This window comes from Hippopotamus amphibius, chromosome 6, assembly GCF_030028045.1.
Source record: "Hippopotamus amphibius kiboko isolate mHipAmp2 chromosome 6, mHipAmp2.hap2, whole genome shotgun sequence".
Taxonomy (NCBI): domain Eukaryota; kingdom Metazoa; phylum Chordata; class Mammalia; order Artiodactyla; family Hippopotamidae; genus Hippopotamus; species Hippopotamus amphibius.
In genome coordinates this window covers 31,138,909-31,162,599 of record NC_080191.1, presented here as the reverse complement: position 1 = coordinate 31,162,599, position 23,691 = coordinate 31,138,909, and the positions used below count along the sequence as shown (strand labels likewise).

At 35.6% G+C, this 23,691-nt stretch overlaps 1 protein-coding gene and 1 long non-coding RNA gene across 11 annotated transcripts in view; one reads left to right on the top strand and one right to left on the bottom strand.

Annotated features, from left to right (window-relative positions):
• TRDN (triadin) overlaps window positions 1-23,691 on the top strand; it is a 376,282-nt gene that overhangs the window by 241,431 nt on the left and 111,160 nt on the right. For all 10 annotated transcript variants that reach the window (XM_057739762.1, XM_057739763.1, XM_057739759.1 and 7 more), the window contains 4 exons: window positions 306-338; window positions 455-481; window positions 2,575-2,601; window positions 9,955-10,002. In XM_057739762.1, the coding sequence (XP_057595745.1) occupies window positions 306-338; window positions 455-481; window positions 2,575-2,601; window positions 9,955-10,002 (135 nt within the window). The remainder of the gene's footprint in view (window positions 1-305; window positions 339-454; window positions 482-2,574; window positions 2,602-9,954; window positions 10,003-23,691) is intronic.
• Window positions 1-23,691, bottom strand: part of LOC130855791 (uncharacterized) — a 79,453-nt gene that overhangs the window by 46,091 nt on the left and 9,671 nt on the right. The window lies entirely within an intron of this gene.

The window sequence follows — 23,691 nt, the reverse complement described above, 5'->3', positions numbered from 1 at the left end:
AAGGAAATTTAAATTTTTCTATCCTTCATAGACCGTACTTTATCTTTCTAGTTTATTATCCATGAAAAATTTAAATTCCTCTAATATTCAGAATATTTTTTATTGCTGTTCTGTGAGGGAAAACTGAGGAGAAATGGAAAAACTTGTATTAAATATACGTCCTGTATCAGTCTTTTCATGACAGCTGTTATTGGTGCAATACAGCACTAGCATATATATGTTTCTTTGTGTTAGAACAATTAAGTTGTGACATATAAAATTTGAATGAGAATAATAGTAATAATAACAAAAATAATATGTTTCAGAACAGGAAAAGAAAGAAAAACATGTGGAACCAGGTAACTTTTTAAATTCCTCTATCCTCTTAATTTTGAGATATTAACTTGCGATTGAATACTGTAATGCAATCAAATGGCAGAGAATGTTGATTTTTTTCTTTTCTTGTTTGATACAGCAAAGTCACCAAAGAAGGAACATTCAGGTGAGTCAGACTGGGGTTGTTGGGGTTTTTCTACCTGATGTCCGAGGTTTATTAATGCTGCTCCCTCAGACAGGGGGCAAGGGCCATGCCTGGAAAGGGCAGGAAGTCCTTCCATCTTATGATATGTCTTTTTTTCAATCCAAGTTCTGGACATAGAGTTAATACCGATGCCATATTAGAAAATGGAAGCCAAATACACTCTCGCTACTCAATGTGTGTTCTGTGAACCAGCAGCATTGGGGTCGCCTGAGGTTGTTAGAAATACAAAATCTCTGGTCCCACCCCAGACCTACTGAATCAGTGTCTGCAACTTCCTAAGATCCCCAGTGGATTTGTCAAAGCAGTGTTTGAGAAGCAGTGTTTTACTGTTTAGTGTAGAAAACAAAAATAAAAACAAAACCCTTCTATAATGAATGCATCTGACATTGCTTTGTTTTTAAAATAAGATATATTCAATTCCAGCAAGTATTCTCTTTCTGTTCAAAATGTTATTTAATGACACATCTTGAGTACTCAGGGGAATTGCAATGAGAGTAGAGGTAGATTTTGTCTTCAGTCTATTTACATTCAAATGAGGGGAAAAAACTGAACTAAGAATCAGACAAGCAGAAAAACACACATACAAACAAACGAAAACTAAGAATGCAGTAGCGGTAGATACCAAATGATTTTCTTAAAGGTTTCTGGCATTCAACTTGTCCTATTTGTTGTTTCAAATGAAAATAAATGCAACTCCTGCTCAAGGAACTTTACTGATTGTGTGAGTGTGTGTGTGTGTGTGTGTGTGCAGTCATAGCCTCATATAATGTCCATTAGTTGCTCCTCCCATCATATTATATTTAAATGGAAATAGCATTTACATTGGCAATACATTAAAATAGCAATTACAATATTATGTAAATAACCATGCAAATGTGGCTCAACTATACTCCCACCCCTGTCACAGACCACAGAAAACCATAGATTTGAAACCACATTTCTCACTCTCCTTCCAGGTTTGTAAAACTTCCTCAGAAAACCCAAATCCACTTAGGTGTTTCTCCAACTAGTTCCCATAACATCATTTTCTTTTCTATGTAAAAACACTCAACATACTCTTATAATCATATTACCTTTTCTTTTTTCCACTTTAAATAGTCAGAAATTAGGAGATGAAGATTGTTTTTTATGTCTTTATCCCCAGAGTGCTCAACATGATGTCAGGAACATTTTGGGCACTTGATAATGTTTGATTGGATGAAAAGAGAAATATCAAATAGGATAATCATATTTTTAAAAAATATAAATATGAATGATTTTTAAATAATTTACAATATGAAATAATCACACATTTCACCACTTCACATTAACATGGATATTACTTATCTTTGCGAAGGAATGAATGTTTTTGTCTACCTTACAGAGAACAGATTATGTTCTGGGAGTAACATTCCCACAACTGGGTCGTAACACATATTCTCACTTACATACCTATGCAGAAAACTGAAGTAGAGAGTACAGCAGAGAAACATATAAACATGGAAAGACATAAAGAATGACTATGAGTATAATCAGTTTTAAGAGTTTTAATAACTAAACATTATTATCCAATAATAACTTTGACAGAATACAATAATTTAAATTTCTTAAAATCACTATCTGTTCGTTTCAGGATGTGGTTACAGTGTAGCAACTTAGCTGTAATTCTCTATATTTTTAGAATTGAAACCATTGGATAATTTATCAAGTCACTTCCTTCTTTTCATACCATTTTGTAGACTTTAAGGAAACTGCATTGTCTTATATATAAAACCAATCAGATTCTTAACTAATTTAAAATGGAAAGCAAAATGAACGTCACGAATGAGTATTCTGCATTGGGAGAAGGTATATGAATATCAGAAGAGAAATCTATGGTTTGTGGCACATATTTGAAGTTTATCAAAGAAAATGGCACAGCGTTGTATTTTCTCTTTCTCAGGCCTACTTTTTTCTTTAGTTTCCAAGGTTATAATATAGTCTTTTAAAAAATGAAAATAACCTTAGAACTATTTTAGAGAGACCCAAGGAGACTTGTAACTGATTTGAACCTTATTATTTCTTGTCCTTAACAGCTCCAAGTGAAAAACAAGTTAAAGCAAGTATGTTGACTAAAACTTGAAAAAAAAAAAGCATATTTCAGCAGCTTACTCATTTAACGTTCTGCTGTAGACAGTGCTAATGCTAATTTTTTAGGCTGACTTATCAAATGTTTCTTGCTCTAATTATTTGTTGTGTTAAACTAATGTGCATAGTTACTCAACCTTGTCTTTTCTGTGAATAGATTCTTATTAAAATGTATCTATAGAGCTTTCATTTGTAAATGTTAACTTGTCCAGATCATAACCTCTTTTTGAGTTATTTGTGTTTTTGTTTCCCATTTTGCAGAAAGATAAGTGATCTTTTCAGTTTCTTAAACACGTTAGACAATTTTCCTAATGATTAATCATTTGATCAAACCAGGAGGCAACATAATTTGTCTACTAGTGAAAATGATTGTGTCTTTAATGAAATGAAGCCCCCAACAATTTTATTAACTACTGGTCTTGCAATATCATAACTTTCTTTTAAGGCTTTTACCTTCAGATTTTGAATAAATATTGACTGATAACTATAGTATACTGTGGCATTTGCGTCAATAGTAGCTTTGACAATATGCTAAAGGATAAATGCTTTTTTCTTTGTTGATATTTCTCAATTCAATGAAGTATCTAACAGGTTGCTATTAATGAAAATTATTTTAGGCGTAATAGTGTATATTTAAGTTTAGTAAAGATATTCTTTTAGCTTCTCTAAGCTTTGTATATAAGATTTAAGATCAAGACTCATTTCTATGCATATGTAAATATGTTTATATTTTCCTTTTGATTTAGAGTTGCATAAGTATTAATGATGGTACTAATACAAAAAACAAATGCATGTTTTATTTACTGCCAGGTTTTTGAGACAGAGTATATCATTGTTGAATATATCAGTAAAAAAATCAGAAAATATAATATTGAGTAGCTTGTTGTCTTTTTAAAAAAAATTACAGTTGAAAGTGTTTACATAGACATTGTAGACCTTAAGGAAAGGTGTAACATGAATCTAAAATTCCACTTATATTTTCATGACAATTTTAGTTGAATATAAGCTGATTAGAGCTTCATATTACGGAGTAGTTAGTATGCTAATACTTAGTCTGTAGAAATGCGTAATCAAGAAAATATATAAAACAAAACTGATAATTTTGCAGAACTGGTAGAGGACTCTAGATTGGAGATTACTCTGAAAATGAACATTCTCTTCCTAGAAAAATGTGACATTTAGATAAAAATATTCATTTGCAATAAAAAAAACCCCTTTAAGCTCTGCTATCTATGAAACACTATCCAATCAAGTTTTGAAGAGATCAGCATCTTTTGCAGGAAATTAACAAATTTAGGTTGCCAAGTCATCTTAGACCCAGTATCAAAGTTTCAAAAGAATTAATATTCAACTCTTTGTAAGGTTGAGCAATTTGAACTTGACATGGGCATTATCTCCCAGTATAAAAGTTAATTAGAGGTAATTCATAAATTGTTTAAAATCTCTGCTAACAATGTGACCATCCATTTCCTCAACTAAGAACTGCTTTTTTTTTTTTTGGTCTCAAAACCACACAACAGAAGAATATTTACATAGCTTTTATATACAGTGAGCTATTTATAAAGTTAATGATGAAGGCATGTCATTACAAATACCCTTGAAAATTCCTTCTATTACCCACATAGTATGGGACACATAATTTTGTGTATGTAATCTGAATATTCAGGATATGATTTCACATTATCTTAAATTATGAGAGCAAATGAGAGAGTGCAGTGCATAGTTTAATTAACATAAATTAAGTAGTTATGTGATACAATTTCATGGTATTGAATTAAAAAGGATAGATGAGATTGACAGGACTAGAGCAAGTCCATGGAAGAAGCAAAAGGTAATTTGTCTTTAGGATTCAATTAAAGGAAATAACTAGAATGTGAATTGGATGTTTGGTGTGGAACTAGCTCCTCTAGGTCATAAGGAAACCAAAATTACTGTTAAGAAAAACACTGGAGGATGCAGACTAGCTTTGGTGGATTTTCTTATGGTACCATGAGCTTGAAGAAGAGGGAAACCATTCAATGATGCAGCAAACACTACAGAGGGGAACTTAATGCCTCCATATAAAGTTATGTGTCAGTAATTATGTGGATAGAGGAAGAGTACCTTTGACCAACAGGGATGCCAAACCTAGATTTATTATTTCTGCAAGTCAGCACAGATTCCCTTATCATAGTGTGTACAAAAATGCCTCAGCACATCCAATTCCACTCCCTGCAGTCCACTGCACCTCCCCCTCACCCCCAACATTGGGTAGACATGTAGGAGTTGATGATATGATTAGTCATTTCCAATCAGAAAGAGGACCAAACAAGTAGATTTTTAGACTTAAGGGTGTTTCAGATCTTTAACACTCCTCTTGGTGAATCAAGAGGAGATGTAGTAGACAACACCTAGCAAAACACATTTGTGGCATATGTAAATAACTAGAGGTTAGTAGTGAAAAATAAATAACTCTAAAAATAAAAAAACAAAAGAACAAAGAACTTGATAGAATAATAGGTAAAAAAAAATGAGTAAAAGATATAAGCAAGGATCAAAAACAAAACAAAACAAAAGACACAAATGACCTATAAATAAATGAAAATATGTTTAACCTGTTAGTAATACTGAACATTTGCTTAAAGCCACGATGATACTATTTTACACATATCAAATTGACCAAAAATGGGGAAAATTTTTCATTCTGGTGATGGTGTGAAGCAACAGAAACTCTTACATACACTGTTGGTGTGAGTGTAAAATTTTGATGGAAAAATATGGCATTTATCTAGAGAAGTTAAACAGGGATACATTCTATGACCTAGCAAATTCACTTCTGAGAAGATTCTTGCATGTTGCACCAGGATTCATATACAGGAATATTCATAGCAGCATTATTTATAATGACACAGAATTGGACATGACCTAGTGTTCATTGGCAGGAGAATGGATGCATAATTTGTAGAATATGTGTAAAGTGGAATACTATACAGCAGTTAAATCAATCAACTACAGCTATTCATATCAGCATGGCTTGTGTAAAAAGTTAAACAGCGTATTTCAGTAAAAAATGAATCAAATAAGGCAGTGACAAAACTGAAAAATGATGAGGGGCACTCCACCCGTGGGGGCTAGGGCAAAGGTTTTTGTAGAGACTATATGAAAGCAAAGCAAAAATATGTATATATGTAACTGGCTAAAACATATATTGCCTTATTTGGGAAAATTTATTTATTTGGCTGTTATGATAGTTGCTCTTGAGTATCATTTTCTTGATTCAAGAAAAATCTCATTGATTCTGGCTTTGGTTTGTTTCTATAGACCACTAAAGGCACTAAAGCTATTCAAGACTAATGGCTATCTTGTTAAACTATTTTAACACTGCATCTCATCACATGCTTTGAAGGAAGCAAATTATAAGAATTAAAAAAGATAATTCAATTCTAAACAATATAATTCAGTCTGTATAAAATGGCCTTACCTTTGTAAGAATTTTAGAGATAAATTCATGTAATAAAAAGTCTGTATAGAAAAATAAATAAATGATTAATACAGAATTTAGGACAATGATAATTCTGAGATGAAGAGAGGGGTATACAGTGGTAGTAAGACAAATAAGAGGTTTCAAAGGCTTTGGTGACATTTTACTACTTAAGCTTACAGGGAGTTACAAAGGTATGTATTTTTCATTGCCATTCATTAACATGTGCACATATGTTACATGCCTTTATGTCTTTCATTTATATTATACCTCTCACAATTAAACGATTTAAAATATAGAGAATGAGAAGTTAGAAGTGGTGACATTGAGCATAGCAGCTCTCTGGAGGCTGTGGTGGACCACAGATAGATGAGGTAGTTGGGGTGGGGGACATATAGGAGTGAAGGACGTGGTGGTCCGCGGTTATAAAGGGTGACATTTCATGTTTCTGAGCTGATGTGAAAGCATCAGTGAAGTGGAAACAGATGAGGTAGCAGATAGAAGCAGTACTTGCAAGAATAAAGACATTGACTGTGCAAAAGGAGTTGGGATGCAGGGCAAAAATGGAGGGATTGGTATTAAATAGGAGCAGAGACTGATCATCCTTTGGGGTTGGAAAGAAGACAAATGGTACCGGTATGTGCTGGTGAGGTGGTGAAAAGATGAGATAGCCTAGTCTGCTTCTACTTTCTCTATGAAGATCCCAACAGCAACTTGCTTTTATGTTGCAGGATGCCGGAAGTTTGAGAAAGAAGGAGTATGCATGAACCACTTGTCTAGAAAAATGAGAAAGTAACTTCACTAGGCCTGTGATAGTATTTCTGGTCAGTGCTGAGCACTCTGTCAAATATTGTTACCAGACATGTGAAGTCAGATCTGCAGCAGGGTGGGGGCCTTCCTCCAGTTTGGATAGCTGCTCAGGTGGCAGGCACAGAGAAGGTTTGGTGTTTTGGCAGGTGTAGTGGATTGAATTGTGTTCCCCCAAAAGGTATGTTGAAGTCCTAACTTGTACAATACCTATGCATGCAAACTTATTTCAAAAAATGATCTTTAGTGGTATAATCATGATATGATGAGGTTATAGGGGATTAGAATGGACCCTAAATCCAATGATTGGTTCTCTTATAAGGAGAGGGAGATTTAGAGACACCTTCAGAAGGAAGACAGCTGTATGAACATAAAGGGAGAAATTGGAGTGATGCAGCTACAAGCCAAGGGATGCCAGGATTGCTGGCCACCAACAGAAGCTGGAAAAGGCAAAGATGGATGCTTCCCCAGAGTCTTCAGAGCAAGTTTTAGAGGGCCTTGGCAACACCTTAATTTTGAACTTCTAGCCTCCAGAACTGTGAAAGAATAAATTTCTGTTGTTTTTTTAGCCACCTAATAGCTTAAAAACAGCCCTAGAAACTTAATATAGCAGGTGACTATGAAAACAATAAGTGATTGATTTAACCATGGCTTATTTAAATATAAGCTTGGAAGAAGAAAAGTGTGGACAAAAAGGAAGATCTGGAGCATTGAAAAACTGGTAAGATCAAAGGAATGAAAGTATAGATGGGGTCAGAAACTATTTAGAGGTGATTCTTGAGTAAGTGAACTGTGAAGGGAAGAGAGATGCCAGGGAATAGGAATTTTGGCAGCAAAGAAAAAGTCCAAGAGTATGTTGGTGGTAGTGAGAGGAGTGAGGTCTCCAGTTTTCAAAAGTGAGGAGGGCAAGGAAATGAGAGATTGCATGGTTGTATGGACTGTGTCTATAAGTGACTCCCAATCCTGGTTAAATATTAGAATACCTTGGCAAGCTTACAAATAGACAAATAGTCAGGCTTACCTTATCCCAGAGTCACTAACTCAGAATCTCAAAGCTCTATAGTCCTCCCCAGATCTACAACATCTGAATCTCATAGACTTATAAAAACTCCCCAGCTTAGTATAGTGTGAAGCCTGAGTTGGGAGTGGTTCTTAATGAAAAATCACAGTAGTAGTAGTGGAGTAGATAACTTTGTATAGAAATATTCAATAATTAACGGGACATAGGCATAAGGCTGGTTAATGGCAATAATAGAGCAAGACAGAGCCGGGTGCAACTTGATAGCGTGGACTTCAAAAGAACTGAGATTTGGAGGAAGCAAGGAGATAACAATCTATCAGAAGTAATAAGTAAGAAGTCATAAACAGCATTTATTAATTTAGTTAAAAAAGAAGAAGTAAATTTACATCACTTCCAGACACTTTGGTATATAGGGGAAAAACAAACTTTCTCTGTTTTAAAAGTCTATTTGTAGGGAATGTAGTGTCCTGAGGGACCTGTTTTGGTTAAAGGAAGAAAGTAAAGTGCACATTTTGAGAAGAGGCTGGGAACCTAGAAATGTGTGCTGTGATACAGAGATGACCCAGTGGAAGGACTTTGGAAAAGAGTCTGTTTTAGAAGAAATATGAAGCCATGTAGACTTTTCTGCCAGAAGCCTAGACTCATGGTAGTACCTGAGGTGAACAAGGTTGGGGATTCCAGGGGGATTAGTCCTGAGTGTATATTAGGGGAAATGTGGTAATTAGTTTCCAAAATATGTCCAAGACCATAAGCATTGTAAGTACCATAAGCAGCATAAGCACCACCTGAGAACTGGTTAGAAATGCAGATTCTTAGGACTTGCCCTAGACCTACTGAATCAGGTCCAATATTTGTGTTTTAACAGCCGTCCTGGGTGACTCTGATGCATGCCAAGTTTGAGAACCATTGGTCTAAAGTCTTTCCTCAAAGCTGTGTAACAGCCACGGATCTACTTAGTCCTGGAGCTCAGGGTCTTAAACAGTCTGGAGAAGTCTTTTTTACATGACTTCTTGCCTGGGCTCAAATTGTGAAGCTTATGGTACCTAATATTGTGGAATTAAAACCTGAAAGTGATGTGAAGGTCTCCAGACATCTGGTCTATCTCACAGCCCAAGGTCTATGGCACAGAGAGGACAAGGGGGCATAAAAATCCCTATCTGTTTGTTGTTTCTGAAGCCTCAGCTGCTGAGTGGGTGCATACGAGTAACAGGGATTACGTACATGTACTAATAAGAATAAAGCTAAAAATGCAGATACAGATGTCCAAGGGCAACAGCCTTGAATAATAAAAAGTTAATGAAATGAGTAAATAAACTTTGTAAAAATTTACCATCTTATTGTCATTTTCTAATTTTCCTGTGGATCAAAGAAACTTCCACTGTAATTAGCCTTGATTTGAGGTCTAACATATTGTACTAGGACCAGCATTTCAGATAATGTTTTTGGAAGAGCTCTCCTATCTTTCTATCGTCCACGTTAGATATTCAGAGAAACTCCAAGAAGCCATTTTGGCCTCTTTTTTTTTTCTTTTCTTTTTCTCTCTCTTCAAAGCAACATTCAAATGGAATTTCCTATAAGAGTATGGCTAGTATTTTATAATATAAAGCAGATTGATTGAGGTCAGTTATGACTGCCGTCCCCATAATGAAAAGCTAAACAAAGAAGGCCTTTCAAGTGTTCTTCCTCACAATTCATGCATCATTTAAGACTTGGCTATAAACTAATAAATTCGTATTCCAGTGTAATTCTGTGGAATAAGCCACATTTTTATGGTCATTAATTATATAGGCATAAAATTTAGTACCACGAGAATTGTATCTTGGAAGAGAGTTTCTGTATTGTTATTTAAGGACATTCATTACTTACAAAAAAAATTCAAGCACATCCTAGCCTTGTTTCTCTGCTGCTTGCTTTGCTCTCAGGTGCCACATACGTTTTATCCTTTGGGCAGTTTTAGTCTTGTCTGACTTAGAATACTATAAAATATTGACCTGGCATGTCTTATATTCTCTTCTCGTTCTTTAATATCTGAATTTACAGAAACTGAACGAGCCAAGGAAGAGGTTGGTGCTGTCTCAACTAAAAAAGGTAAGTGCAGCTTAAAGAAAAAGATGCCATGACTATAACTTCTTTATGCTAAGGTTTCTAACTTAATATATTGTTTAGTGCTTATAGAAGAGCTCTGTTTATTGATTTTACTATTTCACTGATACGAAAGCAAACCCACTTTGCACAAGACTTGTAGTACCTATGTTAACAAGGCTTTGTCCTCAGTGTGCTAATGCCAATAGCATTATTCCTTTAGGGTCATTTACTAAAGCTAATAATTATAGTCCACTTGTAAGTCAGTTTTTGAAAAAATGAAGAAATGCAGCTGTGTAAGCTCAGTAGGATCCCAGTCACCTGGAGAGCATTCAAATTCAATATACTGATTTATAAGATTAGGGTTTGAAAAAATGAAATTTTGACTAGTAGAACTTACATGAACAATGTTTGCTTTGTGCAAGATTAGTATCAAATTAGAAAATGTGTTCCTTGGGATGCTTGCTTGGGGACATTGTGCTTTAAGAAACATATTTGGAACTTTGGAATTTAAGGTTACAAAGCTATTCCTCTTGTCATGTCTAATCAGAAGCAACTATTACGTGAGAATTGACTCCTTTTAGTAGACACTCTAAAGAATACCTTTAAGAACATTAATATATGTTAAAAATATTCAGTATGATGAAAAATTTATGTATTCTCTTTTCAAAATAAATGAACAATTTTGAAACTTGTGATTCTGATTTACAAATAGAAATGAAATCAGTAATGTATCCAAGGTCTTTAGAAGAATCTCAAGACACAGTTTAACAACCCTATCCTCAACACACACACACACACACACACACACGCATGCACACACACATAAAAGATGCATACCCTTCCACATATGTCACTAAAATGACATAACGTTTTTATCCTTAAAATCTCTCTTATTGCATACCCTGTATAAGAGGATATGTATCAGGACTCTAGGGATATATAAAATATATATAATACATACCCACATTCTCAATCCCAAGCAATGTATATGTGGATATAAGTGAATACATGTATATAAAGTTATATATTAGTTAATAAATTAAAATATAAATTAGTATATATTGGTTATATAAATTAATGTATAAATTAGTATACACATATGTATGTCTAACGAAAGACAAAAAATTAAAGGATACTTAAAGGAAAATATAAACGGTGCTAAAGATAATAATTAGAAGCAACTGAATTATTGAAATTAATGGGTTACTTTTTTCAAATACAGCTCTATTTATTATTCTGAATTTATAATAGGAATAAAATCTGTTTCCTAGACAGTTCTTTTCTTAGTAATCTAATATTTGTGAAGTCATTTTTGAGGTAAGTGATCACAGTACATGTTTCATTGACATTTTTTACTAGGTGTCATTCTGCCATAAGTGGCAGAGCTATGAATTTATTGGAAGTCCATATTAATATGTCTCATTCTTTTATGCTATTGTATTCTGAAATCAATTTTGCTTATCAGAATTAAGTGGAATGTGTGGGTAAAACCTGGGTGCTTCAGAATGGATAATGCCATGGTATCAATGATAAGGCTAAGGGTATAAATAGAGTCAGAGAAAGTTATAATCTAGGCACGGATACAGGGTATATGGATCTAGTAAGTGAATATAAGACCACGGCATCTATGTGTTGAAAGCAAGAACAAAAGCGAGGCAAAATTGTGTTCAAAATCTTCACCATGGGTGAGAGCTGTGGATATCCAAATAGCAGTATATGGATTTTATGTGGAATTAGATTTCGGATACTGAGCCTCAGGGAATCCTTGATTGGCTGTTTGGAGACAGAGTTAAAAAGGAAAGATTCTACAACCAGTAAGCTGACCCATGCACAGACTCTGAATCACTTGGAGCCTAGATATTTAGAGTAGAAATACAAGCACATATAATTTGGAGTTTAAGCAAGTCAAATTGGAGTGAACAGAGGTTCTGAATTGATATTGAACCACCAATTAGTGAATTCACTGGAATATTCAACCAAGAATGGTCTCTGTGTTTAGAGTAAGGCCAAACATTTTGGTTGGGTTTAGTAGACCTGATTGCTAGGCTTATAGTGAAATGCAAGGAGAGAAATAAACTGTTCATGAAAATAAACTATTGCCATTAATTACTTTGCCTCTACTTAGATCTCATACCTCAATCATTAATTTAAATATGACTCTGCATACTAGGTATCCTTGCAGCTATAGAATGAACAGAAACAAGTGTTCCTTCCAAAGCCATCATAAATATTTTGAAACTCAGGTAGGGCTTTACCAATTTGACAAGTTACAAATAAAAGTCAAAGGAAACCCTTCTCATTTGTCAAATAGTTTTCATTTCTCCTCCTCCTCACTGACAATCACTTACTCATAAAAATATATATAGTTTCATCATATCAATACCTTTAGTAACCAGTCACTGATCTCCACATAACTGAGTATATGTTACAAGATGTCCACCTTTTAGTCCCTTGTAAATAACTCAAATAAGAAAGTGATTTGTGTTTTCTTTATTTGTTTTTAAGATACTGAAATTGTTATTCTACACTGAAGCTTGAACTAGGAACTGTGTGTGCAGTGTTAAGTGGAAATGACGGATTTTCTGATTGTTTTAAATTTTTCAAAGTTAAAAAATAATTTAATATTTTAAGTTAATTACAGTGTGCCAATTTATATCTACTATAAATTGTTTGATCTTAAGCCTACTTTTAAGGCATATTTTCTTTGACGATATATAGTATTTAATCATCAACATGGTAATCCTCTTACAGTTTTCTATTTGTTTTGCAGCTTTCAAATCAATTTCACTGTTATTCAGCATATATTTATGAATCACATACTGTGTGAGAACTTAAGGAAATATTCAGATGTTAATATTATTCTTTAGCAATTAAAATAGTGAAAAATATGCATCTTTGTTGAGTCCTTCAGTTGTTTGGACCACATTTTTTGCTATCAACTAAAAGTTTTCCAAATAATTGTACTTCATGTTTGAAAGCCAACAGGGTAAATAGATAAATACAGATAAAGTGTCATCGGAGTTTAAAAATTATTCTTACCTGAGGAAAAGCAAAATATTTACTATACAAGGTGACTTTAGAGTTAAACCTTAAATAACAGATAGAATTTTGTTATGTAATAATTAGTTGGATGAGTATCTTGGGCATAGGTAACAGGAAGGCAAAGTGCTGGGAAATTGTAGGAAGTGCATGAGGAATAATGAGGGTCTCAAAAACACAATATGAATGAATAAAACCTGTGCTAATAATGCCATAAAAGGGGCCTGATTTTATAATTGGACTCTATTCCATGGGCAATAGGGAGTTAATGAAGAATTGTAAGTACAGGAATAACACTCAGACATTTGCTTTAGGTAGGGGCAGGCTAGTTAGGAAGCTTAGCCAATAATGTAGGCAATGTGCATTAGGACCTGATATTAGTTATGAGATTGGAAAGAAGGGATATTATATGAGTACTATTATAAAGTAGATTCAGGATTGCAACACCTTGTGTAGGTGTCACAATGTTTTAGACTTTTCTCCTCCTTTCTTCTGTCGGGTTGGGACACATACCAGAATACAGGAGAGAGAAAAGATGGCGGCGAAGTAGAGAGACGTGGAGTGCATCCCTCTCCACAGATGCATTGGGAATGCACGGAAGGACACAGTAATTCCCACAGAGAACCAGCTGAACACCAGCAGATGGCCTCGGACACCAGAAAGGACTGCGGGGAGCCCGACATAGCCGACTTAATATTCATTTAATCCAATACTTGGACATTAGTCTGAGGCTTGGACAGTCTTCTATAAACACCTCTATCGCCAGGACAAGTAACCCCAAAAGTTTGGACAACCATGAGGAAACAAAGAAACACCATACAGGCAAAGGAGCAGGAAAAAAACCCACAAGACCAAATAAATGAGGAGGAAATAGGAAAAATGCCTGAAAAAGAATTTAGAGTAATGATAGTCAAAATGATACAAAATCTCGATAACAAAATAGAGAAAGTGCAAGAAACAGTTCATAAGAACTCAGAAAAACAAACAGCAATGGATAACAAAATAACTGAAATTAAAAATACTCTAGATGCTATCACCAGCAGGATGACGGAGGCAGAAGAACGAATAAGTGAGTTGGAAGATAGAATGGGGGAAATAAATGCCACAGAGCAGGAAAAAGAAAAAAAAATAAAAAGATTAGAAGACAGTCTCAGAGACCTCAGTGATAACCTTAAACGTACCAACATTCGAATTATAGGCATCCCAGAAGAAGAAGAAAACAAGAAAGGGTCTGAGAAAATATTTGAAGAGGTTCTAGTGGAAAACTTCCCCAACATGGGAAAGGAAATAATTAACCAAGTCCAAGAAGCACAGAGAGTCCCATACAGAATAAACCCAAGGAGAAATACACCGAGACATATTAATCAAACTAACGACAATTAAACACAAAGAAAAAATATGAAAAGCAGCAAGAGAAAAGCAACAAACAACATATAAGGGAAAACCCATCAGGATAACAGCTGACCTATCTACAGAAACTCTGCAGGCCAGAAGGGAATGGCAGGATATACTGAAAGCCCTGAAAGAGAGAAACCTACAGCCAAGAATACTCTACCCAGCAAGAATCTCATTCAGATTTGAGGGAGAAATCAAAAGCTTTCCAGACAAGCAAAAGTTAAGAGAATTCAGCCCCACCAAACCAGCCTTACAACAAGTGCTAAAGGAATTTCTCTAAGGAGGAAACACAAGAAAAGGAAAACACCTACAAATACAAACCCAAAACAATTAAGAAAATGGTAATAGGAACACACATGTCAATAATCACTTTAAATGTCAATGGATTAAATGCTCCAACCAAAAGACACAGACTGGCTGAATGGATACAAAAACAAGACCCTTCTATATGCTGCCTACAAGAAACCCACTTCAGACCAAGGGATACATATAGACTGAAAGTAAAGGGATGGAAAAAGATATTCCATGCAAATGGAAGTCAAAAGAAAGCTGGAGTAGCAATACTCATATGAGACAAATTAGACTTGAAAGTAAAGACTATTACAAGAGACAAGGAAGGACACTACATAATGATCAAGGGATCCATTCAAGAAGAACATATCACAATGGTAAATATTTATGCCCCCAATATAGGAGCACCTCAATACATAAGGCAAATGCTAACAGCTATAAAAGGGGACATCGACAGGAACACAATAATAGTGGGAGACTTGAACACCCCACTTACATCAATGGACAGATCATCCAAACAGAAAATAAATAAAGACACACAAGCTTTAAATGACACATTAGACCATCTCGACTTCATTGATATTTATAGGACATTCCATCCAAAAACGACAGACTACACTTTCTTCTCAAGTGCACACGGAACATTTTCCAGGATAGATCACATCTTGGGTCACAAATCAAACCTCGGCAAATTCAAGAAAATTGAAATCATATCAAGCATCTTCTCAGACCACAACACCATGAGACTAGATATCAATTACAGGAAAAAAAACTGCAAAAAATAGAAACACATGGAGGCTAAACAATTCACTCCTAAACAACCAAGGAATCACTAAAGAAATCAAAGAGGAAATCAAAAAATATCTAGAAACAAATGACAATGAAAACACAACAACCCAAAACCTATGGGACGCAGCAAAAGCAGTTCTAACAGGGAAGTTTATAGCAATACAGTCCTACCTTAAGAAACAAGAAAATGATCGAATAAACAACCTAACCTTACACCTCAAACAACTAGAGAAAGAAGAACAAAGAAACCGCAAAGTGAGCAGAAGGAAAGAAATCATAAAGATCAGAGCAGAAATAAATGAAAAAGAAAGGAAAGAAACCATAAGAAAAATAAATAAAACTAAAAGCTGGTTCTTTGAGAAGATTAACAAAATTGATAAACCATTAGCCAGACTCATCAAGAGAAAAAGGGAGAAGATGCAAATCAACAGAATTAGAAATGAAAAAGGAGAGGTAACAATGGGCACCACAGAAATACAAAACATCATGAGAGACTACTACAAGCAATTATATGCCAATAAATTGGATAACCTGGAAGAAATGGATAAATTCTTAGAAAAATACAATCTTCCAAGACTGAACCAGGAAGAAATAGAAACCATGAACAGACCAATCACAAGTACGGAAATTGAGGCAGTGATTAAAAATCTCCCAACACACAAAAGCCCAGGACCAGATGGGTTCATGGGCAAATTCTATCAAACATTTCGAGAAGAGTTAACACCTATCCTTCTCAAACTCTTCCAAAATATTGCAGAAGGCGGAACACTCCCAAACTCATTCTGCGAGGCTACCATCACCCTGATACCAAAACCAGGCAAAGATGTCACAAAAAAAGAAAACTACAGACCAATATCACTGATGAATATAGATGCAAAAATCCTCAACAAAATACTAGCTAACAGACTGCAACAGCACATTAAAAAAATCATACACCATGATCAAGTGGGGTTTATCCCTGGGATGCAAGGATTCTTCAATATACGCAAATCAATCAACGTGATACATCATATCAACAACTTGAAGGATAAAAACCATATGATCATTTCAATAGATGCAGAAAAAGCTTTTGACAAAGTTCAACATCCATTTATGATAAAAGCTCTCCAGAAAATGGGCATAGAAGGAAATTACCTCAACATAATAAAAGCCGTATATGAAAAATCAAAAGCCAACATCGTTCTCAATGGGGAAAACCTGGAAGAATTCCCTCTAAGAACAGGAACAAGACAAGGGTGTCCACTCTCACCACTATTATTCAACATAGTTTTGGAAGTTTTAGCCACAGCAATCAGAGAAGAAAAAGAAATAAAAGGAATCCAAATTGGAAAAGAAGAAGTAAAATTGTCACTCTTTGCAGATGACATGATATTATATATAGAAAACCCTAAAGACGCTACCAGAAAACTGCTAGCACTCATTGATGAGTTTAGTCAAGTAGCAGGATACAAAATTAATGCACAGAAATCTCTTGCATTCCTATACACTAACAACGGACGAGCAGAAAGAGAAATTAAGGAAACTCTCCCATTCACCATTGCAACCACAAGAATAAAATACCTAGGAATAAACCTGCCTAAGGAGGCAAAAGATCCATATGCAGAAAACTTTAAGACATTGATGAAAGAAATCAAAGACGACACAAACAGATGGAGGGACATACCATGTTCCTGGATTGGAAGAATCAACATCGTGAAAATGTCTGTACTACCCAAAGCAATTTACAGATTCAATGTAATCCCGATCAGATTACCAATGGCATTTTTCACAGAACTAGAGCAAGAAATCTTATGATTTGTATGGAAACGCAAAAGACCCCGAATAGCCAAAGCAATCTTGAGAAGGAAAAATGGAGTTGGTGGAATCAGGCTTCCTGACTTCAAACTATACTACAAGGCCATAGTGATCAAGACAGTATGGTACTGGCACAAAAATAGAAAGGAAGATCAATGGAATAGAATAGAGAACTCAGAAGTAAGCCCAAACACATATGGGCACCTTATCTTTGACAAAGGAGGCACGAGTATACAATGGAAAGAAAACAGCCTCTTCAATAAGTGGTGCTGGGAAAATTGGACAGCTACATGTCAAAGAATGAAATTAGAACACTTCCTAACACCATACACAAAAATAAACTCCAAATGGATGAAAGACCTACATGTAAGGCCAGACACTATAAAACTCCTAGAGGAAAACATAGGCAGAACACTCTATGACATACATCAAAGCAAGATCCTTTTTGACCCACCTCCTAGAATCAGGGAAATAAAATCAAGAATAAACAAATGGGACCTCATGAAACTTCAAAGCTTTTGCACAGTGAAAGAAACCATAAACAAGACTAAAAGGCAACCCTCAGAATGGGAAAAAATAGTTGCCTATGAAACAACGGACAAAGGATTAACCTCCAAAATATACAAGCAGCTCATGCAGCTTCATACCAAAAAAGCAAATAACCCAATCCACAAATGGGCAGAAGACCTACATAGACATTTCTCCAAAGAAGACATGCAGATGGCCAACAAACACATGAAAAGATACTCCACATCACTCATCATCAGAGAAATGCAAGTCAAAGCCACAATGAGGTATCACCTCACACCAGTCAGAATGGCCATCATCACAAAATCTGGAAACAACAAATGTTGGAGAGGGTGTGGAGAAAAGGGAACTCTCCTGCACTGTTGGTGGGACTGTAAGTTGGTACAGCCACTATGGAAAACAATTTGGAGGTTCCTTAAAAAACTACACATAGAACTACCATATGATCCAGTAATCCCACTCCTGGGCATATACCCGAAGAAAACCATAATCCCAAAAGAAACTTGTACCATAATGTTTATTGCAGCACTCTTTACAATAGCCAGGACATGGAAGCAACCTAAATGCCCATCAACAAATGAATGGATACAGAAGATGTGGCATATATATACAATGGAATATTACTCAGCTATAAAAAGGGATGAGATGGAGCTATATGTAATGAGGTGGATAGACCTAGAGTCTGTCATACAGAGTGAAGTAAGTCAGAAAGAGAAGGACAAATATTGTATGCTAACTCATATATACGGAATCTAAAAATGGTACTGATGAACTCAGTGACAAGAATAAGGATGCAGATACAGAGAATGGACTGGAGAACTCGAGGTATGGGAGGGGGCGGGGGGTGAAGGGGAAACTGAGACGAAGCGAGAGAGTAGCACAGACATATATATACTACCAACTGTAAAATAGTCAGTGGGAAGTTGTTGTATAACAAAGGGAGTCGAACTCGAGGACGGAAGATGCCTTAGAGGACTGGGGCTGGGAGTATGGGGTGGACTCGAGGGGGGGGAGTCAAGGAAGGGAGGGAATATGGGGATATGTGTATAAAAACAGATGATTGAACCTGGTGTACCCCCCCAAAAAAATTAAAAAAAAAATAAAGTAGATTCAGTGGAATTTGACAATCAAACAGCTTTGGAAGGGAATAAATCAGAAATTATTTAATGACAATAATAAGTTTTCAGACTGGGTGCTAGAAGAATATTGTTGGTATTCATAGCAAAAGTGAAGAAGAAAGATAAAAGATTGGGGAGAGAAGACAAGATTAATTTTAGACATATTTAAAGTGCTGTGACACATGCAAGTAGCATCACATAGGTGGCTCTAAATGTCAAACTAGAGCTCCGGAGAGTGACAAGACTGAAGATATGTATGTGGGTGTCCTCTACTTGGGTTAATTGTGGAAACAGTAAGAATCCATGAGCTTTTCATGAAGAGATGTTTAAGAGCGAGAACAGATCTGGGATGAAATGCTAGAGAACATTTGCATGAAGAAAATCAAGGAGAGTCAAAGAGAAAAAGCAGAAAATAGTGACTGGAAAGATCAGAGGTTAAAAAATGTGATTGTTTATTATTTCATAGTAATCAAGGAAATTAAACCCTTTCAATGACAAAGTAGTTGTCACAAGTCATTGGATTTGTCAACTAGATAATTATTAATGATTTTCAAAAGAGAATTTTCAGGGGAGTCGCACAACTCGAAGCTAAATGATGATAAATTAATTGAGGGAAGTGAAAGATACAGGCAATGATGCTGAAGAATGTTGGTCAGGAATAAAATGACAAATAGGATAGTAGCTTGAGGTTCTTGTTTAGTCTATATCCATTTATATTTTAATCTGAGAGGAAAGTGTTTATCCTCCTCTTCAAGACCAGTGTCTCCAGTTGTGTCCTTCTTGGTCAGTCATCCATGCTATTTTGTGGCATTATGTTCTTTCTCCTTATTGACTTTATTCGTCATTTTGGAAATATTATTCTCAGTTTAAAATTACTTTTTTCTGCATTCTCATATCTCTCTGTACTATTTTCTCTCCTCTACATCTTAGCCAGTCTTCTGGATGTTGGCATGCTAACACTGCTTCTTCTTATCTCCCACAAAGATGAGGCTTCTGTTTCTACTGTGCCTCTGATACTATGGCTATGCTGCAGATGTTATCATTGCTGAACCAACGGAACCATTCTAGTTCTAACATTATTAGATGTCTCAGTTGCATTTACCACTTTGTCTTTTCTCTAAGCTTCTCTGTTATTGGTTTAGCATGACAACAGTCTCCTGGTTCTCCCCATATTCTCTGAGCTTTATTTCTGACTTCTTTTTGTGTTTTTTTTTCTTTGCCTTCCCTTAATTATTGATGTTCCCCAGATTCCATTATTAATCCTCTGAACTTCTCATTCTATACCCTTTCTTTGTGAGATATGTACACTCTCAAGGTTGAAACTCTGCCTTATGTCCTGAAGATCTCCAATTCTAAGTCCTCATTTCAGGACTTCTCTGGAAAAGAGCTTTTCCCTGAAGATTTCAGGCTTGTATATTCAGATGTCAAATAAATACCTTTAAATTCAACATGTCTTAATGTATACTCTTCATTTCCTCTTCCCAACTTGCTTTTAATTATCATTATAATTGGAAACCACAATCCACCTTCCACTTCCCTAGAAATCTGGGGGTGATTAATTTTTCTCTTTCTATCCTACAGGTGGTCAATTAAAGAATCTTTAAGTTCTGCTGATTTTGTCTCTCAAATATTTCTTGAGTATATTTCCTCCTATTCATAACTGTGACTTCCATGTTAATTCATCTTCATTATCTTTCTCTTGAACCACTGTCCTCACATCTTTAATTTTATTTCATTAATATTCATCTTAGCAGAACCCCCCAACATAAATTATCAAAGTCATATGACTGAATAAACCATTCTTAATTTAAAACTCTCTTTTTCTCCCAATTGCTTATAAAATAAAGTCAAAACTTGTTAAAATGATATGAGTTCTCCAAGATCTGGCTTCTATATCACTTTTCAACTTCATCTTCATATATTTTGTATGCTACAGTAATACCATATTGTTTGTAATTCCAAATTTACTAGAAATAAGACTCAGGAAAAATGATAGCAGGAAAGGATGGCCTTGTGAATAGACTGAGTAGTTAGCATTGTCTGAGAAGTCATGAGAAGCCTCTTTTTCCTGTCTCTCTATGCTAATATATATCCAAGGATCCAGTAGATTTAAGATTTTGTGTTCCACAATCAGTGATTTATTCCATTGTTTCAGTGATTGACAACTCCAGGCAATAACCCTTGGGCAGGTAACATTACATTCATGTATCCTTGGAAATAATAGTTTGTCATGATAAGCCTATAGATGTACATAACAGAAGTAATGTTTGTGTCAAATGGGTGACATTTCAAACTGCACAATATTTCCTTGCCACTCCTTACTCCTTATCAGGTTTCTAACAGACCCCAATTTCATGTAAGCCACACTTCCCAGGCAAGCCTCTATGACTGATGAGCATATGTTGAGTGGTGTTGAGGGGAAAGAAAGAATTGTATTCTCAAGGAAAATTGAGGGAAATATAGTGAAATAAGAGCCTAGCATGAAACAAGCAATGCCAGCATCATGGTGGATAAGATGCTTCCTTGTCTTCCCCCTTCAGTCTACAACCTGTGAAACATTAACATCTCAACAAAAAGCCTCTGCCCAACACATCAGGATGCTGGAGAATTCCACATATCTTATATCTAAAGGTGAATGGACTGGAACACATAGAGGAGGTGGAACCAGGGAAACAGTGGAGGCAGTCCCTGCAGTCCTGGTCCCCTGGCTGTGTCAGTGGATCCTGCAGCCCCAGAGAATCCAGTAGCATCAGGGAAGCAATACACACAACGCTAACCTCCTGAATTCAGTGGTGCACGTGGCCACAGATAACTGGGATCCTGTTTCTCCAGCCACAGAGCCATCCGGGACTCCAGCCCCCATTGACTGTCTGCAGTAGTAAAGCCCACAAATCTGACAATACTTGACATAGAGGCACTTGCAACTCCAACTGCAACCCACCCACCCATTGGAGCCTGCAAATCAGGAGCACCCAGATGTGGCAGAAGCACCCACCATTCCGATGCCTCAGGTGGTGGTGCCAGCAATACCAACAGCAGCAAGATACCAATTACCCCAGAGGCACAAGCAGCAATAACAATGGCACTGGGTGACACCTCTGATAGAGGTGGTGGAGGGTGGAAAGTGCTGACTCTTAAATAAAACCAGAGGCAGTGCAGGTAAGAGAAACCAAAAACTTATTCTGTAGTGCCATCTACTGGAAAACAAATAAAGCTTTCTAATTTCTAACCTGTTGAGTCCTTAGAAAAAGGAAAAAAATAAAAAAAGCTTTATGTAAACAAGAATGGTGTTCACTACTTCAAATGCACTGACAGAGGAATAACTCATCGAGCACCATGAAGAACCATAGTAACACCGTATCACAAAAAGAAAATGATAATTCTCTAGAAACCAAACAAAGTCACAGAATATTGCAATCTAACTGATTGAAAGAACTACAAAAAAGCTCAGAAAGGCAGTTAAATGAGCCCAGGAATAAAATTAATGAATAGAAGGAATACTTTAAGTAATTGAAACTCTGAAAAAGAGCCAAACAGATATTCTGGAGCTAAAGAATTGACTAAATGAGATGAAGAATGCATTAGAAAGCATTGGGAAATGAGACTATAACATGGAAGAGAGACTTAGCAAGCTCAAAGATAGAAATCTAGAGAAGATACAAAACATCATAGAAACCATCAAACCAAAATGACAGACAGAAACACAAGGAAAAGAAACAAGGGTGATTTAGGGCACCCAGAAAACAAAAGATAAAATGGCAGAACTAAGTCCTCATCTGTAAATAATTACCCTAAATGTAAATAGATTGAATTCACCAGTCAAAAGACACACAGTGGATGGATGGATTGAAAAACAAGGTGCAGTTATATGCTACCTCTGAGAGACACACTTCAGCTCTAAATATAAACATAGGCTCAAAGTTAAGGGATGGAAGAAGATGCTCCAAGCAAATGACAGTCAAAACAAAGTGAGTATATTCTGTGCTCATGGATTGAAAGAATGAACATTGTTAAAATGTTCATATTATCTAAATCAATTTACAGTTTCAATGCAATCATGATTAAAATCCCAAGGACATTTTTCATAGAGATAGAACAAAAAATTCTGAAATATGTATGGAACTACAAAAGATTCTGAATAACCAAAGCAATCCTAAGAAAAAGAACAAAGCTGGAGGTATCACATGCTGTGATTTCAAACTATACTACAAAGCCATAGTAATTAAAACAGCATGGTATTGGCAGAAAATCAGATACATAGATCAGTGCAACATAATTGAGAGCCAAGAAATAAACCCATAGATATGTGGAAAATTTTACCAAAAAAGAGCAAAGAAACCTGAAGTGTCATTTGCAAAAAAAATGAAACGAGACCAGTAACTCATACCATACACAAAAAATGAAACCAAAGTGGATTAAAGACCGGAATGTAGGACCAGAAGCCATAAAACTCTTAGAAGAAATTATAGGCAATATGCTCTTTGACATCAGTCATAGCAATATCTTTCAGGATGTTTCTACTCAGGCAAGGGAAACAGAAGCAAAAACAAACAAACAGGACTACGTCAAACTAGAAAGCTTCTGTATAGCAAAGGAAACCATCAACAAAATGAAAAGACAACTTGCCCTACCAAGTGTGAGAAGATATTTGCATATCACATGTCCAGTTAGGGGTTAACAACTCAACAACAAAAAACCAGAAAACTCAATTAATAAATCGGCAGAGGAGCTGAATAGA